The sequence below is a fragment of the Mesoplodon densirostris genome, chromosome 14 (genome assembly GCF_025265405.1).
Source record: "Mesoplodon densirostris isolate mMesDen1 chromosome 14, mMesDen1 primary haplotype, whole genome shotgun sequence".
Taxonomy (NCBI): Eukaryota; Metazoa; Chordata; class Mammalia; order Artiodactyla; family Ziphiidae; genus Mesoplodon; species Mesoplodon densirostris.
The window spans coordinates 74,213,845-74,227,964 of record NC_082674.1 but is presented as its reverse complement, the minus strand read 5'-3'; the positions used below and the strand labels follow the sequence as shown (position 1 = coordinate 74,227,964).

At 49.1% G+C, this 14,120-nt stretch overlaps 1 protein-coding gene across 3 annotated transcripts in view; it reads left to right on the top strand.

Annotated features, from left to right (window-relative positions):
- Positions 1-13,706, top strand: part of INPP4A (inositol polyphosphate-4-phosphatase type I A) — a 130,629-nt gene extending 116,923 nt beyond the window's left edge. For all 3 annotated transcript variants that reach the window (XM_060118026.1, XM_060118024.1, XM_060118025.1), the window contains exons 23-25: positions 66-178; positions 2,242-2,396; positions 11,066-13,706. In XM_060118026.1, the coding sequence (XP_059974009.1) occupies positions 66-178; positions 2,242-2,396; positions 11,066-11,198 (401 nt within the window). In that variant the 3' untranslated portion in view covers positions 11,199-13,706. The remainder of the gene's footprint in view (positions 1-65; positions 179-2,241; positions 2,397-11,065) is intronic.
- Positions 13,707-14,120: the final 414 nt, after the last annotated feature.

The window sequence follows — 14,120 nt, the reverse complement described above, 5'->3', positions numbered from 1 at the left end:
CGCTGGCTGCCGTGGGCTAAGTCCCCGCGGGCGGCCCCAGCTCCACGACCCTGTCTCTCTTCCAGGCCTACCTCGATCTCGGAGCCAGACGTGCCTGCCGGAGCTGCTGCGGTTCCTGGGTCAGAACGTGCACGCCAGGAAGAACAAGAACGTTGACATTCTCTGGCAAGCTGCTGAGGTGAGGGAAACACTGTCAATAACAACAACAAATTAAAACCTCCGCCAGGAGTGAAGAGAACACATTTCTCCACAAGGACACAATGGGAGTTGCCCGTGAGTTGCTTACTTGAGGGCTGCCTGAATTCTGATAAGCTTGACACACAATCTGCCCCCTCGGACGTGGAATAAACAGGCTGATGACAGTTGTCCCCTTCCGAAGCCCGCACAATCGATAACCAGCTAGAGCTCACGGCCTGCTGCATCTTTTAATAGGTTCAAAGGGAGATCTCTGGGACCTTTGCCATCTCTTTAAACAATATTTCTAGTACACTGCTGCTCAGATCTCCTCATTTCCCCTGAAATGAAGTCCTTATAAGACCTCAGATACTTTCTCACCAATTTGTTTGTGGAGTTCCTGCTCTGAGCCCGGGTATCAGAACAGTTTCACAGCTTGTCATTCACTCACCCCTGATGAGGGGACCTGTCCACACTGGGACTCACACACAGAGTTGGAATATTATTGGTCGGGCCTGATTCACACATGGGGAGACCCGCCAGCACCCCAAAGTGGCTGATAGTCCCCCCACAAAGACTGGAGCTTGGTGCTGCAGACTGCCCTCTTGTGCAGGGATGCACCTGTGGCCACCCTGCTGCACCTTCCAGAACCTCATGGAGCTCTGGATCCACCATCTCTGAATGTAACTTTCTTTGACCCTATTTGTAGTTCTGGTTTATGCCACGTGTCTGGGTCATGAACTCTCCAGCCTGTGGAATTTAGCGAGCATGTCCACGTTCACTTCAGTGATGATTTTATTAATTCACTCTTCACCTAGCTCGGGCTGCTTAGAATCTTTTCTTTTTATCTTTTAAAAAATGTTTTGTCTATTCTCATGAGATGCCCATCTTTCTCCTGATGGTCTTGGCTGAACTTGTTTGGGTCCTTTCTGTCTTGTCCTTCTTCAGACACAGTGCTTAGGACCACACTGTGCCCTCTGTAGAGTGGCATCCCTGGCAGTGGCTGCGTGGTCTTGGCTGAGGCCTCTTGGCCCGAGAAGCAGGCACGGGGCCATCTGTAGGGCAGCCTGCAGCGCCTCTGGTGTTTTTCTGAGAACAGCAGGTCACGGAGCCCACTGGCATTAGGTCACATGGTTCTTCGTGAGATACCCATGTTGTTCTCACAATGCAGCATCTCCTACGGGTCCACAGGCCCTTATCTGAAGCTCTCGTGGGCAGGTGTTTTAGAATTCACAGGGCTCCACGTTTCAGAAAGGTGATACGGTATACAGTTGGTACCTAGGCGTGTGATAGGGTGCACATCACCTGTGTGTAACGTGGTGCACGTGGATGATTTCACATCCCCGAGGGATCTGGGGCCGCACCCTGGAATCAAACTCCTGAGTACTTACTGTCTTACTGAAAAGTATGAATATGTAGACAAAATGGGATAAATAAAAATTGTAGATAGTTTGACATCCACTCAAGAGCTGGTCATGTTGCCAAACGAGGCTGCCACAAACTTATACCAAAAAAAAGGTCTTTTGTTCCAGGGCTTTCTCGATCTGGGGGCTCTGTGCCTAGGGTTGCTCCTAGTGGTGCAGGGCACGTGCTCCCAGGTGTCCTTCCGTGGGGAGAGGAGGTGCCCTGAGGCGGCCTTTTCTCAGCAGGGGGGTTGCCCTCCACGCGAGCCCCTCACTTGGGAGGGGAGGTGCGCTGGGCCCTGTACCAGGGCCCCAGGTCGAGCTGGAGGGGAGCCCGGTGGGCAGGAGGTGGCCACAGGGAAGTGGGTCTGCTGAGCTGTTCCCACCTGTGCAGACGAGGAAGCGTGTAGAGACCAGTGGGTCTGCGCTGTCACTTCCAGAAAGGCCTAGAGACTTGGCGGGGGCTGGGCATCCTGGAAGCCCTCTGACCTACCCCAGGGGGTGGGCAGCAAAGGGCTGGTCCGGGCCGAGCTGGGAAGGTGGCTGAGCAGACGGCGGGGCCCCCGGGAGGCAGCAGGGTCCTGTGGGAGAGGCCCCGGGAGGTGGCCCGGGGCAGCGGCCTGTCCCGTCTCCCTCTAAGCAAAGCCTGCCTTCCCGTTGGCAGATCTGCCGCCGCCTCAATGGGGTGCGGTTCACCAGCTGCAAGAGCGCCAAGGACCGCACGGCCATGTCGGTGACGCTGGAGCAGTGCCTGATCCTGCAGCACGAGCACGGCATGGCCCCGCAGGTCTTCACGCAGGCCCTGGAGTGCATGCGCAGGTGAGTCCCCCGGGCCCGGCGGCCGCGCTCTAGTTTGGCTTTGGAAAATGCCTCCACGTCTGCCAAGTCAAACTCCAGGCACATCACATCCAGTGTCCTCTTTTGAGTCAGGGGCAGAAAAGAGCCGGCGCTGTGTCTGCGCGGGACCGCACTGAAGCGGGGGAGCCGAGGCAGCGGGGAGGGAGGTGGTGAGCTCGGAGGCGGCCGTGTGGCTGCCCTTTGGTGCCCGGTGTCCCCCGGCCACTCATCTTGCTGTGGGTGCGACTCAGGGCCCGGGCATCCCAGCAGGCCCCGGCTGTTCCCATCCCGCGTTGTCTCTTTTCAAACCGAGGGGAGACCGAGCGTCCGCAGGCTGCGCCGGTTGGCTCCGCTTCTCCCAGCGGTGGGCTGGGTTTGCTTTCATGAGCCCAGTGTCCAGTGAGTGTTTCCTGGCAGCAGCCCCTCCCCTGTCCCTGTGCCGTGGCCACCTTGCCCTAATGACGTTCTGATTCCGAGGCAGCAGGCGTGTTTGCAGGATGAAACCTGGGACTAAAACTCTGTCCGCTGTCGAGCGATGCCTTGTTTCCGGCACTGCTGGGGAGCACCTCCCCTCACATACCAAAAGAAAGGATAAGAAACCTGCTCCTCCTGTCTTCTTCCATGTGGCCGCCAATGCTGTTCTCGTCTCGTTTCCAAGTCACTTCTACTGAACGTTCTGTACCATTTGTCCTCTCACCAAATTCTTCAAAGCATTCAATTCTCTTATCCTTTCTGTATGTCTCTGCCGTTTCACCTTCTCACAGTCGTACACGAAAGCGATGCCTGAGCGCCTGCCTCTTGACAGGAGCGTTTTGTAGAACTGGAACCGTTTGGTGCCGTTTGGTCTTTCCAAGTTCACCCAAACCTTGTGACCTCAGGGCTGCCTGTTGATGCACTTTTAGAAAGTTCACACTCTCCCTGCCTCGGCCCCTGGGAGGCGGTGGGGTCTCGGCATCCCTGGTGCGGTCAGCTGCGAGGTGGAGGGGAGGACCGCGCTGGTGAGACGCAGGCCGCCAGCCGCAGAGAGACGAGAAAAATGGAGGGACACAGCTCTAGCTGTGGGGCAGATATTAGGATGAGGTCCGTGCCGTACGTAGGCACACGTCGGGTGTACAGTTGGTACCCCTCGGTCCAGGCCTCTATCCAGTCTTGGCTTCGTGAACACATTCGATGAAAACAACAGTTTGTTCCGACTGCGTCTGAGCACAAAGGTCTCGGAAGACCAGGGAGCAGGTAGCACCTTAGACACACGGGCGGCCCCATCTGCTGGCCTGCAGCCCGCCAAGGGGCTGTGGGCAGTTACCCACACGTGCACAGGTGAACCGGGAGGCTGACAACACACGAGGCACTCTCACAACTTTGATCACGTGGGTGATTGCTATTCCTTGTAGGAAAATCAGAAAATCCACCTAAGCCCCTACCCCAGTGACTCCCGCGCCAGCCCACACCCCACAGGACAATTCTCCGTATTCCTGCTACTACAAGGAACACTGCTAACATCCCAGTGCGTGTTCAGATACATACGTATGAGTGTGAGTGTGCTTAACCCACACATTGGTCAACTTACCCAGTCCCTGAATCGTACACAAAACATATGCACAAACAGATGCAGTTAGATGTGTAATTCTGTCCACTGTTTTAGCCTACTGTTCTCACTTAACTGTCTTGTGAGCATTTTTTCAGGTTAATGAATGTGGGCTTTATCATGTTTAGCACACCATAACTTACCCAGTTTGCTGTCCTTGAATCTTTAAGCTGTGTACGGTGTGTCAGCACTTTAAATACGGGTGCAGTGAATACCCTTGTGTTTTCTCCTACCCACGTCTGCCCTGTTGATTCCTTAAGTTAAAAAGTGTACACCCTTGTAAGGCCTTTAATACACATTGACAGGTTGTTCCCATACCAGTCCCACCCAGTGTCCCGGGGGCCTGCCCACCCACCCTCTGGGTAATCATCCTGCCACTGCTCTGAGCGCTTCTGAGCCTGGGAAGTCGGCCTTGCTTTCCTACATTACAGGCAGGGACCCCAGGGTGCTGAGTAGGGAAGGACCCTCCTCCCATGGGACGGGCATCATTCCCTTGGCCTCCCTCTGCTTCTCTGAAACCCCCATCTGCTTCCAATCATGGATGTCTTTTTTAAGTTTATTTAGGTTTTTCTGAATTTTCTAAAACCTCTGCCGCGAACATATGTGACCTTAATAATCGTTGAAGACGTTATTAAAAACCAAAGCAAAGCTCAGTGCCATCTCGCCTCTGCCGCCCCCGGGATCCTCAGATCACCAGCCCCGGGTGCCCTGCTCACCACCCCCTTGTCCACCTGACCTCATGCATTTGTTTCCGTGTGACACTGTTACCCCTGACTTCTCTGTTTTTTGGATTATCCCATGTGGGGAAGATGTGTCTGTTCATAGGCTGCAGGCCCCAGGTGGCTGGTCGGTAGCTGGTGTTTCCCGCTGCGGCGTGGCCGCGGGGCGGCCCGGAGCCCTAAGGAGGCAGCGGGAGGTCTGGCCACGCCCTGCGGTGCCCGACAGAGGAGCAGCGCACGCAGGCAGCGGGGTGGGGCGGCTGGGGGAGGGGCCGGGCTGACACCAGGCTGTCTTGTGTCCTGGAGGCCCAGGGTGAGCACCGGCCAGTGCTGTGCTAGCAAGTGCTTGACAGCCAGCTCTCTCCAAAAACAAAAACAAAACCTCATCTGTCTCGTTTGCCAATTTCTGGGGCATAATTAACACTCCCACCAGCACCTGTTTCAGGCTGCCGAGTGACACCACGGACCAGGGAGCTGGGAAGAGGTGCACACGCTTGGCTTTTGCCGTCGGAGGCCATTCCAGCTCCCTGCTGGTGGTGCCCCTCCGTCCCCAGTGCAGGGTCCGAAACACAACAGTGGGCCTTCCTAAGTGGCCCCAGTGGCCCCCAAGACTGCCCTGGCCTGGGTCGTGACCCCATGACCAGTGCTCGTGGCATGAGAAGCATCCCCCATGAGAATGGCACATCCAGGGCATCCAGGGTCCTCCGGGAGCCTCACCTCAGCACATTTCTTTGGTAGCACCAAAGGGGGACAGACCCCCAGTTTCCAGTGAGCTGGGCTGGACTCCATTCTTGGTAGACCCCATCTCACAGAACGATGACTCGGAATGGTAGCTCACACCCTGCCGCTGCGCAGCCTAAAAGCCAAGGCGAGTCTGGCGAGGGCTCTGCCTGCAGTTGATGCCGAAGGGAAACGGTTATCATCTGAGTGTTCAATCAGGAGGGAGCTTTGGCGAAATACGTTGCACCACCTGCTGCTCAGGCACCTGTGAGAAGGTCAAACGCCCCCGATGGTTCTTCATGTTCAGCCTGCTCTTTGGAGTCCACGTCTGGCCGCACGTGCAAGCATGGCAGGGCAGCATGGCGTGTGCTTGGCAGCCGAGGGAGTGAACATGGAAAACCATTTAGTCGGCCTACACGTGTTTGTTTTCAGTAGATTACAGTATTTTTTTCTTATTTTCCCTTCTCTTTCTCTCCTGTTTTGTAATTGTGCTCGTTTTGTTTTGGTATCCCTCTTACACCCTTTTCTGCATATCATCTTTTTCTTTGTGTTGTGGCTTCATTCCATGTTTTTTTCAATCTTATCTTTTGGTTCTCCTCTTTTTTCCCCATACTTTTGAAAAAATCCATTGCATGTATCCCTCCTTTTCCTTTCTTTTCTTTCCCTTTTTCTTTTCCTTTCTCCCAACCTTCTTCCTTTTCACAGCATTGGAACACGGGAGGTAGTCACCCAGAAGAACTTGAGCGGCCTGGTGCCCATCCGAGACTTAAGACTAGACCCCAGCCTCCTCTGTTCCATCCCTTTACTAGCTATGAGCCCCAATTTACTGATTGCGTGGCTCTTCCTGAGCGTAGCATACCTGGCGGCCAAATTGCGTTGCAAATGAGTATCATTATGAGAAATTAACAAATCATCCGAAAAACAAAAGTGCCAGAACATGTCCAGCCACCGTGTACCTAACTGGATAGAAGGAATGTGTCAGAGCATGGTCCGCCGAGATATATTTCATGCCTTACAGTTTGACATTTTGTTGTTCTGAATTGTAAATACCTGCCAAATTATTTCACCAAGAGGACGTGTTCGTTTAAATTCTGTAGAGTTTTCAGTGCTTGTAACGTGTTCTTACAGAGCTCTGTTACTGCTTTGTTTAGCTGGCCTGGAATTACTTGTACCAAATCTCTGACCTTCTGATGTAAAACTATTTATTACCTGTATATTTCTTGTGCCCTGTTTCCTAGAGAGAGGAATTCTGTCAGGAAAGAATTTGTATATTTGATACTATTCTTTAAATGTACTGCTAACCTTTCCTTTCCTTTTGAAGAGAAATGAAAAGTGTAGATGCTTTCTAACTGGCTCATCTAGATAAACCTATTTAATAGGACATGTACTTTCTGCTTTCATTTCAAAGCGTAGTCCCTGAAATTATAGTAGCAAATAGTTTGCAGAATTATAACATTTCCTTGCTTAAGTTATTATTTCCAAGTTGGGATGACACAAAGCTGTGAGGACGGTAGCTCATTGTATCAAATCAGGCACATAAAAATAACATATTGCATGTGACTTTAGAATTACTCTTTTAAGTCTTTGTCATTAAACTGATCCAGGAACAAATGCACAGAGTAACAAAAGGCTGTTGAAGTTAGATACATTTATTTTTCTTGAAATAGCATTTTTCATCAAAAAAACCCCCTGCTTCTTTAATTCCAGATTCAAGTCCAGATACCTTTTCTCTCTTACAAATCAAATATGGTTAATTATGGAAAAAAAAATCAAAATTTACCAAAAAATAAGGCCTGACTTTTGGGCAGTTGTGCCAGATGGAGGTGTGAGAGAGAAAAGGTCACTTTGGTTTCTGTTCTTATCACTCTTAATTTTAACACGGCAATGTCTGTAAAATGGGAGGATTTGTAACCTTAACATTCCTGTGTGGAAAACGGTGGCTAGACACCTCTGAAGGCAGCAGAGTAGATGACAGGGAACCCCATAGATCCTACATAAGCAACGGGCGGTGGCCTCTCTGTTTTCCAGCTCAGATTATGTTGTGCTCCTGTTTTGGCCTCCAGCTGGCTTTCCCATACATTGCATTTTATGGAAGTGGATTTCTTTTCACCACTCTAGAAACACTGGAGTGAATTTAGAGAAGCTGGCTTTTTCAGAAACTTTACCCCCAGGCATGCACACAAACCCAGTCCACCACAAAATCTGGCCTCTCCATTCCCTCCCCCAGACTTCCAGAACTGACTCTGGGGTTTCTCTGGTTTGGCCTCAGATCTGAGTCTGGGTTCCGGGAACTGTAGAGGCAGTTACGACTGCAGAAGCAGTGGGTGACAGATGGCAGAAGCAGACTTTAAATTCTAAGATGAAAGGGCATCCTCCTCACCGCTGTGTCCTAGACCTGAGCACTGAGGGAGCCTAGGGCAGCCGAGTCCACCCTCCTCACAAGTGCAGTGTGGTCGCTCTTGTCTTTTCTAGAATGAGGTGGCTGCTCTGTGGCACAGCTCCTGACATCTGTCAGGAGGGATTCTCTCTCCAGATGCCAAGTGACTGGCGGTGTTAAGTTGTAGCAACATGACACTAGTCACAGGTGAGGTCCTGCCAGCCTGTGACTCTTGTGGAGAGGTGTGTCCACCACTTGTCCTCCTCCACATCAAGGTGTACAAGTCGACTTTCTGAGACCATCTCGTTCCTTTACCGGAAAGAGGGCAGGCAGGGCCCACGGTTCACGTTCCATAGCTCCTAGCCTGTTCTGGGTAAAGCACTCCTGCTGCCCCCGGGGTGACACGTGCTGTGCCCGCCTCCGGGCTGGCAGGGACCGTGCGCAGATGAGGGAGGCCCTTCTGACCACACGGAGTGTCCCCTCCTCTTCCCGGATGCCACTGCCCGCCCAGCAAATGGGGGCCGCGGCCAGCTAGAAAAGCGCCCTCCCCCGCCTCTCGAGGGGCCTCACGGACACCATGGCCTGTCCCCGGCTGTCTGCCCCCGGCTGTCATGGTGCCCACCAGGCCTTCCTGTAGGCTTGGCTGCTAAGATAAGAGAGAAATGGATGGAAGGAGAGGGGCTCAGATTCTTGGTTTTTCTCTTCAGGGGTGGGTCAGAAGGCAGTGCGTTCTAACTCTGCAGCCACGAGGTGAGATGGAGACGGCACATCGCGAGATCAGACGAGGCTGGGGGGGGGCGGTGCTTTAGAATATCGGAGGAAGGAAGCTCAGCGTGCCTCTGAGCTGAGTTTCCATGTCGCCAAGGCCTTACGAAGTCAGGCTAAATATATATTTGAAATCTTTCCTGCTTTAGTAAGTAACAGGCAGGATAAAACAAAGATGGGGAGGTGATTCAAGAAAGGGGAGTCACTGGTCCTTGGTGACCGTTTTCAGGTTGCTTCTGAGCTAATGCTAGCGCTGAGGCAGTGTCAGCACAGGCGACTCGCGATGTTCAGGGACCAGAAGACACTCGCGTGTCCAGATGAGTTCAAGGGGAAGAGCCCCTCCGGGAGGGAAGAACAGAGCTGTCACTAAAAGCAGTTGTCACTGGGGGTTTCAGTTTTAATGTTTTGTTTTAAAACATAGATGTCCTTGAAACAGTTTATCGATATAATAAAAAAAATCATGTAGCTTTGAAATAATTAAATCCCTCTTTCTAAAAATCTATCCAAGGCCGCCTCAGTGTGTATTACAGACTCCTAAAAATAATGCAGCCACCGTGAGGGATCAGGGTATTCTGCCTTAGGACGGAGGCTGGCCCCTGCGGCAGGAAACGCCAGTTACCACGGCGCGGCCTTGCCTCTCTCCACAACTCAGGCCCCAGCCCCAGGCTGGAGCTTGTCTAAACACTGGGTGATAGAGTCAGCGTGTGATCAGCCTCCTTAGTTAGATTTTGTAAACTCAATCCAAATTCAAACATCGGAGGGGAAATAAGCACAATCTGATTTAAAAATAAAGTGTAACCTTGCCTGTAATTTCATGTGTAGTATATATTCAGCCAGCTAAACCAGTAATCGGCCTCTTTAACATGTAAATAAAAAGGTAATGTCAGAGTTCACAAATTCTTCTTCGTTCCTCAAAGCAGTTTGACATTTACTACTGATAGGTAGTTTTTGAAAAGTGTGTACCTTTCTTTGTAAATGGAGAAGCCATATCTGAAATAGTCCAATAATGTAAGAGCTTCCAGAGATTAAAGAAGCACCTACATAGCTTCTGCTTTAAACGGAGTATTTTTATCTGATTATTGGATGTTAGATCAACATGGTCTTCACTTACTCTAGGGCTCCCTGCTCGTATGGCCTAGGCGCTCAGTGCGGATGACACACACGTAGCTGAGGGCTTTGAGGCTCTTGTGACAAGAAAGCGTATCTGAGTTACTAAATTAATAACAAGCAGGTGGATACTTTTCTAAAATGCCCGAGTTTCTCTTCTGAATAAAATCACTGTCTCACCAAAAATATTTTTCATGTTCTTAATAATGAGATCGTCATTTTCACTTTAAAGGGCTTGAGCTATTGCCACTGATATTTTTTTTTTAAATGCATGACACAATGGTCTTCATACAACTTGAAATATTTTTTAAATCACTGTTTCTTGGTAACTGCAAATTTTACATCTCATAAGGGGGATTTTGTACTAAATTTAATAATTAGTTGATTTAACTGCTAGTCTTAGAATAATATAAAACTATGAACTTACACTGTGCTATATAGGAAGTCATTCCTATTTAGCATCGCTTTTGCCTGTGAATTTGATGTCTATCAGAACATTTCCCAGAGAGCTCCCCTGAGGCTCCCATGTGGGAACGTGAGGCCTGCCTGATAGCCCATCCTTCTGTTGGGCATTCGCTTTGCCCACTGGATTGCCATGGCAAGCCTTGATCAATGCAGCAGCGGAAGAGGCTGGTGGCAGGTTCTCTAGGGAAGGGCCCCTGTGGGCTCTCACTGGCTCAGTGGCACTCTTGAGACAGGTGACCACGAGGGCAGCTCACCTGGAGAAGGTGACCTCGGTGGGGTCACTTCTTCACGACGCCCCAGCGCTGAGAGCCGTGTAGCCATCGCACAGCCTGCGGCATTGCTGTGTGCCCGGGACAGCTGTCTCCCAGGTTGAGACAGCATGTGACAGCCGCCTTCTGAGCCAGATGGCTTTGCTACATGTTGAATTCTGCAAGGAAAATCAGCATTTTGAATTTGAGACGGTTAACAGCTGTTGCTAATATAGAAAAATGCAGCTTTGTAAAGGCTTTTGCTAAGAGTAGCACTTTTTCCATTCAAATTGCTAAGTGACAGAACCTCTGAACCACTAGTTAGGATAGGCCCCTCAGATAACCAGACATGAAATACATGAAACCATTACCTTAAAAAAAAAAAAAAAAAAAAAGGTTGTCCTCCACTTCGATACAGTGCTGCTTTTGGAAATGCAAACCTCGCAGTCCCATACAGCCTGTGTCCATCTCTGTGCTTCTTAATTGCCTTGTTCAGAAACCCGCCATTTTACGTGTGTATTGTCATAAATGAGTCTGGCATCCATTTAAATTAATCAACCTTTTTTTCAATGCTATGAAAATAATCAGTTCATTTCATCTGAGTTTAAGTCTTTTCTTTTTTCCTTTTTTACTGCTGTCATTTCTTGTGCTTGTTTTTTCCCCAGTGAGGGTTGTCGGAGAGAAAATACAATGAAGAATGTTGGAAGTCGCAAATATGCGTTTAATTCCCTGCAGCTGAAGGCTTTCCCCAAGCATTACAGGCCTCCTGAAGGGACTTACGGAAAAGTTGAAACATGAACACACGGTTTCCTCTAATTAGCTGTTATGTAATAAATGTGGGTACCCTCTAGTGTCATATATGAATTCTTCAAGAAGACCTGAAGGATTGGTTTTTACTTTCATGTTTTTAAAACTATTTCACTAAAGAGTCTATGGAGCATGTTTTTTGCGTTGGAATCCATAGCAGGTAATGTTGGGCTCACTAGTGTGGAGAGTTAACTGCCCATTTAAACAGCCTTCAGCCATAATCACACAGATATCAGCAGTTACCTGTATACATCAAGCCAGGTGCGTCTGAAATGCTAAGACTTTTTAAAACGCCCACTTAGGCAGCTGCTCACCTAACTTATTTTTCTACTGAGTAACTCAAAATTGAGCATTGATTTACAATCTACTTTTTAAAAATCTCCATGTAAAATGGTAAATAATAGTTTAAATGATTGGATCCTGGGCAGACCACTAAATGTTAAATGTTAAGGGAAGTTTTGGGGAAAGATGCTCGCTCTCTCATGCGGTGCCTCAGCCTGCCTGTAACAGCACGGGTGGAACCAGGAGTTGAAGTAAAGGCTGATAAATCAGCCTGAGATAAGGCTTATTAGAAGACAATACCTGCAAAGCCGCCCACACAGTAGGGGCCACCCCTGTCCCTTAAAGAACAGGGTGTCTGCTCGAGGACATGAGGCCAGCCGTCTCCTGTTGCCTTATGCCCCGTGTGTAGTCCACGGCCCCAGGGCACGTCTCCCCTTCTCCCCCATGTCAGGACCTCGCACGTGGTATTGTCTGATGCCTCTCAGTCAACAATGGGGGATTTTGCATAGAGATAGTGGAAGCCTAAGTATTTTCAAAATTGGTGTCCTCTGGTGGGTTTCCCAATTTTTTGTCTTCTAGAAGACAATACAATCATGTTTGACTGTCTGATGAAAGTGTCTTTTAGGTCTGCAATAATTGTTACTACTCATTCTGTTATGTAAGATGGCTATTGAGAAAGTTGAGATCTCTCCTAAAATGAGATTCTGAAAGGGATTAATGGACCATAAAACTTAGGAATTTCATAGAAAATTATGTCTGGTCATCTATTATAAGATGATGATGAGTCATCTGCACATAGCAGAGTTTTTTCTTAGTTTATATGTTTTTATCAATTCTGTTTTTATCATTATTATGTTTACATGTTATTTAAAAGGCTGTAAAAGAAATGTATGTGGCACATATTCATGATACTGATCCTAATGACTTGTGAACCCTTAGGAAGTTCCTTTATCTAAAATTCTAAATGCTATTCTTTGGGCTCCTCTAGAAATGCCACTTGGAAACATGTAACAGGCTTGGGCCTGGGGAGCTGAAGCACAGGCGAGACCACCCCTTGGCAGGGTCAGAGGGTGGGCATCAGGTAAGGGTGGAACCAGGTGACTTTTCAGATCCTTTCCTCCTCAAAAGTCTGCACACCTGGAGCCTGCCGTCTCCTGACGCCCACTGCTGAGTGTGAACTGGTGTGGAGGGTGAGTCAGTGAGGGACCCTTGGTGCTCACCAGCCCCTGCACAGCTGGGTTCACTGTGGAGGGCGGAGGCGGAGAAACTTGTCCCGCAAGCCCACTGCACAGGTGGCAGCAGGTGGTGTCGGATTCTCCTGTTGTGTCAATCCGTGTGCAAAGACAGCTTCCAGTATAGCTGATTTAGTATTTCACCTCCACCATTTCATTTGTCATTTTCTAGTATCTATATATTTCCATCTTTACTCATTTTAACATCATTTTTTAAAACTCCCTTGTATTTTTAATGTTACTCATACAACTTTCAGATTTTTTTGGGGGGGGGGTCTGAAGAGCATTACCTGAATTTACCAAAAGGGAATATAGCAAATGTTGTCATCTGTTAGCGGTTTTGCATGTGGCACCTTTATGTGAATATTTTCCTAATTTTGGCTTCATGTTGGATCACCATAAAAGTCGAAGACTTGGCTAATCACGTAGAAAATATTCAGGTTTCAGTATTCCACCTGAGCGTTACTCCCCTGCTCCTGTGTGGTAGTCAGTCTCTCGGTGGCATTGCGCGATTACAAAGCTCGTTGAGTGGGGGCCACGTTGCCCATCGTGGTGGCTGCAGGTACCCAGGTCACACGGGAGCTTTGAGTTTTCAGTTGGAGAAGGCAGGCAGTTTTACAGGTTCCCGTAAAATAGAGGTTCCATCAAGTGCTCCTTATATAAGGCACCCATTTAAAAAGAAACGTTGAGACGTACTGAAAGCTCAGATGTGACGTGGATTCTGTGAAAGCGTCTGCAGCACAGTTGCCTTTGGTTTCCTTTAAAAACGTACAAATACTGCATAATAAGTTTTGTCCCTACACAATTGTATCTGCCAAGCTTAGTGCGTTAAGGTACTTTTATTTATTTGTTTCGGACAGTATTAATATATATAAACATATAGTTACCGTTTTATATATTCTTAGCTCATTCAAAGCCATGTATGCTGTAAATGTGCTAGTCTTTAGAATGACAATAAACAACTAACGAGATCATTAAACCTGGTCTGCCTGATTCATTTTGATACATTAGGAGGACTGGTTCTGTGGCCGGCATCTGGCTGGACTGCTGGGCACTGCATTGAGTGCTCAGTATTTGTAAACGTGAGACATTTCTGTTTTATAATCCTGTTTTCACTTAGTTGGAAGTAGAGGGCAGTGAGGTGTGGGATTCAGCTTCAGGCAGACTCGGATCCCTATCCTGTTCTGCCTTTCCCTGGCTGGTGACTTTGAGCAGCTTGCTTGCCCTCTCTGAGCCTCCCCCCATGTGCTGAGGTATGAAGTTGCTGCTTTTGCCCTTGGTCCCAGTGCACATCAGATTTTGTGTGCACCCTGTAAGAGTGAAGTTCCTGTCTCCCCCAGCCCTGTGGAGATGCTGCAGTTAAGCCTTCAAAGCCAAATGCTCTGGGAGCTCCTCTTCC